The 5,015-nt window shown below is 35.4% G+C and overlaps 1 protein-coding gene across 1 annotated transcript in view; it reads right to left on the bottom strand.

Moving 5' to 3' along the window:
- The window catches only part of LOC100951160 (leucine-rich repeat-containing protein 9), a 139,707-nt gene that overhangs the window by 86,900 nt on the left and 47,792 nt on the right, over nucleotides 1-5,015 (bottom strand). Inside the window, exons 15-16 of the mRNA XM_023515882.1 lie at nucleotides 4,452-4,664; nucleotides 2,859-2,978 (exon numbers count right to left, since the gene is read on the bottom strand). Of these exons, the coding sequence (XP_023371650.1) occupies nucleotides 2,859-2,978; nucleotides 4,452-4,664 (333 nt within the window). The remainder of the gene's footprint in view (nucleotides 1-2,858; nucleotides 2,979-4,451; nucleotides 4,665-5,015) is intronic.

Genomic DNA, 5,015 nt, shown 5'->3' with positions numbered 1-5,015 from the left:
GGAGACTTTACCTCCTTCATGTTTACATGGATGAAGCTGGAACATATTCTTCTTAGCAAAGTATCTCAAGAATGGAAGAAAAAGTATCCAATGTACTCAGTCCTACTATGAAACTAATTTATAGCTTTCATATGAAAGCTATAACCCATTATAGCCCAAGAATATGGGGGAAAGGGAAAGGGAGAGGAGAGGAGGGGAGAGGATGGGTGGAGGAAAGGTAATTGGTGGGACCACACCTATGGTGCATTTTACAAGGGTACAAGTGAAACTTACTAAATGTAGAATATAAATGTCTAAACACAACAACTAAGACAATGCTGTAAAGACTATGTTAACCAGTTTGATGAAAATATTTCAAATTGTATATAAAACCAGCACATGGTACTCCATGATTGCATTAATGTACACAGTGATGATTTAATAAAATAAAATTAAAAAATAAAAATTAGAAATTTCAAAAGAAAAAAGAAACTATGCAGAGAGAGGGATACGGAGGTCAGAACAATGATTTCTTGTGGGGAGGAGGAGGAATGGGGCACATAGAAGGGGCTTTTGTTCTGGGTGGCAAAGTTCTATTTCTTGATCAGGTGGTGGTTACAAACATGTTCACCTTACAACATGCTAAGCCATATGACTAGTACATGGTTTATGCATCTGCATTTTGTCTTATAATAAGATGAAAAAATACATTATATATATCAATGGAGACTACTTCCTCTCCTTGGCCACCTTCTAGTCATTTTTAGAGACATGAGGTATACAAATGTCAGGTATACATCACATACCTGACATTTGAGAGGTTTATATCTAATCACATTTGCTAATCCTAAAATTTGAAACACCACTTGCATATAACATTTACCCAGCTCCCTTATCTGTAAAATGATCATGGTAATATTCATCCAACAAGTATGCTATGAGGCTATGATTATGAACGTAATTTTTATATTAAAGGAGAACAGAAAACCATATCACAAAACAAATGCTGGGTAGCTGGCTAAACTCATCACTATCTAAGATTTAAGAGTTTACTCTTCAAATTGTACTTCAGCAAAATTATAATGGCTGTCATAACCTTTGGAACTGCTACCAAAACATAGGAAAAAATTAAATAAAAATGCCAATAATCTACACACTGTTGGGGCCTGGGACTGCCGGGTCTCCAGCCCCAGCTTATCTAGTGTTCAGACACGGAAGCTGTGCTATCTAGCTTGGGATCAATTACCCTTAGGTGGCTATGGGCTATCCGCTTTAGCAGAAGGGAGAGAGAGACAGTATTTGAGAGAAGCAGTCTTAGTAAGAGAATGAACCGTAGCTGTCTTTTGTAGAGAGACGTCATACAGGCGTTTTGCAGGCAGAAGGGAAAGAGTCAGAGTGCGCAGGTCTGTGAAAGAATGCACGCTCCCTGACTGCCTTCTCCTGCAGCTCCTTATAGACGAGATTCCGGACTGCCAATCACTGTTGTTCTTGTCTGGCAAGCTCTCACGTTAGGAGAGTCGAATCCCTCCCCCATGCCCTTATCACCAAGGTGTCATAGTACCAAGATGTTACAGGTGGTTCCTATATTTACAGAGTGTTCTGAGCATAACTCTTGCTTCTCCTTGCCATAAGCTATATAGTCTGCTACAACACACAGTCCTGGTACCCTATTTAAACTACTCTTTTTTCCCCTCAGCTGCAAACTGAAAACAATATCAGAGATTCCATTGGTTTAAAGGGCTCAGGCCCACCAAGGAAACAAGGAAGAGGATTTCATACTAAAACTCAAGTAAAAGAAACTCCTCCTACCACCACGGTGGAAGCAGCAATGCAAAGGCTTTGATATGGCTGTAGGGAGGGAGAGCAGAGAATGGGCAAGAGCTGACAACAGTGATAGATTCTGAAAGGCATGTGACCAACCTGGGATCCATGTAAACAAGGGGATTCTGGGTTGAAGTTTTGGAACTACATGTTGTTTTTTTTTTTTTGTTATAAGATTTATGTCTAACAAGAAAAACAAAAATCAGACAAGATCCTTGGCTATGGCACATCTGCATTGCTGTATTGTCCTGTGGTACATCATGAGCAAACACAAGTCAAACAATGTCTATACATGTGACGTTCATGTAGAAAGGACAAGGCAGAGAGAAAGAGAATAACCACCTGGATAATGAGCAGACAGGAAGAACTGGCAACATTAGATGTGAAGTGGCAAACCAGACAATAAAGAAATAGGGACTTACAAGAAAGATAAAAAGAAAAGTGGGAAAACAAGAGCAGAAGAAAATGGAAATGACACTGAAGGACATTTTAAAAACAAGTCTAAGAAATTATTGTAATACATTTAGTTTAAAGTAGCTAGAAATGAGATGTGACCAGAGGTATATATATGATCTGCAAACAAAAGCTAAATCTAAGACTTGTTTTACAGAAACTAACATGATTTGGTGTATGTGTGCTTTAGTTTTGATTTGAGATATATAGTTCTCATGTATAGTCATCAGTATATATTAAGTCATAATTACAAAAATAACTGGTCCATTAATTTATTTTACTTAAGTATTTTCAAAAGGATAGTTCTTTTTGCAAATATTTATTCTAATTTATCATTTGTCTTTATAATATTTTTTGCTACACCAACGTTTTCTTTAAATATTAAATTGGCAGATGTAGGTTGAATACATTCAATGTGTACAACATGATGGTGTGAGGTACGTATAGATTGTATAATGATTACCACCATCGAATCATGGTATAACTGAAAGTTTGTACCTTTTGAGCACCATCTCTCCATTTCCCTTTCCTGCTAGGCCCTGACACCACCATTCTCCTATTTCTAGGAGTTAAACTTTTTTAGATTTCAAAAAGACAGTTCTTACCAAGTAGTATACATCATCTAAACAAGTAAATTCATTAAAGCTAATATTCAGTTTTCGAAGTCCTGTTAACTTGGAGAGATCTCTCAATTTACTCAAGCTGTTCCCATGTAGATTCAGACTCTGAAGCAAAATAAAATATAAATTAATAGGAGAGATTACATTCTACATCATACTGAAGTATAGATATCTAAAATGTTTAGAACAATTACTTAAGCTAATATAATACAAAATAAGAAAGCAGTTGTTTTAAATAACATTAAGAGAGTACTAATAAGAAAAAACTTATGAGGTTAAGAGGTAAAAAACAGTTTATAATAGTAACACTAGACCTGGTTATTAATATGATTTCTCACTGGGTCTAACTTTATTAGGGCAAATCTGTCTCTTAGCCTAATCCATGAATAATAGAAGCCCTAAAGATTAAGGATATCAGACACGATACCTCACAGGAGACAGATGACAACGATACACCATGACTGCCGGAAACCGCATGAGAGCACTGGACCAAGAAGAAGGGGTGACAATATTGAAGTAAAAGGACAGAAAGTTGAAGAAGGAGGTGGGAGAATGAGTGTCTAAGTTAATGTCTAGATCAAAATTTGGCTCAGACTTTCCCTGTCGGCTATATACAAAGAAATATTGTTACAAATAGTACTGAAATTTAGGGGTGATCCTAGTGTCTACAGATGTTTTTGTTTTTACACTGTTGTGGATGGTATCAAATGAAGACCATACTTATGTATAACTTACAAAATAAACAGTGGCACAAGAAAACAAGTGACTATACAGTATTCACAACAAATTGGTATTATCGTGATAAAATTAAGCGTTTATTTCCTAGCCCTCTTCTCTTACCACCACCACTTTATACCTCATACTATGGACATAATTAACTTCCTAAAAGGGAGAAAATATTTTTAGTAGCTGTCAAAAAGAGCCAAAACTGTTAAGAAAGACTAATTTATGTGCCTTTACAAGTCACCTATGAGTATCATCCATGATAAGATTCAATAGATATCTTACACTGCTTCTCATGAATGGATTAAAGTCAGTATCACAAGGCTGGATCTATTATCTTGGGAATGTTATTTGTTATAAAACTGACCTCTTTCTAGCTATCTTGCTCTTGCCCTCTTGCCACGTGATGCCCTCTGACTTTTTATGGCACAGCAAGAAGCCCCTTACCATATGCTGGCAACATGCTCTTATACTTCTCAGCTTCTACTACGGTAAGCTAAATATAAATAAACTTCTTTCCTTTATAAATTCCCTAATCTGTGGTACTCTGTTACAGCAATAGGAAACAGTGTAAGACAATGGGGTTAAATAAAAAGTATTTTTAAAATTAATTTCATCTTTTTTACTTTTTTAAACATAGCCACTAGAAAACTTAAAATTACATATGTGATTCACTTTCTATTATTATTGAAGAGCACTGATCTAGTCCATGTAGAAAGAGAGTTAGGGATACTTTTAAGTCCAGTGGCATGATGCCTGGCATCATCATACAATAATTGAATATAATCAGACCTCATATGCTAGATTTGGATTCCAAGATTCCTGCCCCAAAGTTGTATAACTCACAATACTCACCACAATATGACTGTAAATGGTAGTCTTGGCAAGGGAAAGAATTGTTTTATCATCCAAAGAAATAAGTTTTGGTCGAGGCTTGATCCTAGGCTCCATTTTCATAACTTCATCATCAAATTTCAAATCCTGGGACAATAATGATATATCTGAATTTTTTTTGCTTTCTTCTAGAATAACATTGTTGAATGAAGAAAATAAAGAGTGAGCCTTGACCTAAAAAATTTTATAAAATATTGAAAATTCAGTTGCTGTATTTATCATTTTGAAAAACAAATAGGCTATTTGGAAAAGATAAATGGACTTTTTTAAAGTTATACAGTAATAGTTATGATGATCAGAATTATATTAGGAAATCTATGAGAATAGGTTAAGATTATAGGCTAAATATGGATGTGTCCATTCCCACTCACTGAAAATTTCTAAAACTGGCAAAAAATATATTTTAAATATTTCCTGACAATGGAGAGGGCACCAACTAAAGACTAGACATTATAACACATCAATCAGAAGGGACTGAACTAAAAAAAATAGCAGAAATGTGATCTCTAGCCAAAACATATGAAG

The sequence above is a fragment of the Otolemur garnettii genome, unplaced genomic scaffold, assembly GCF_000181295.1.
Source record: "Otolemur garnettii isolate 467f Iridium unplaced genomic scaffold, OtoGar3 scaffold00081, whole genome shotgun sequence".
In the NCBI taxonomy this organism is placed as follows: domain Eukaryota; kingdom Metazoa; phylum Chordata; class Mammalia; order Primates; family Galagidae; genus Otolemur; species Otolemur garnettii.
Note: the sequence above shows the minus strand (reverse complement) of the source record. Positions and strands in the feature narration are given on the sequence as shown.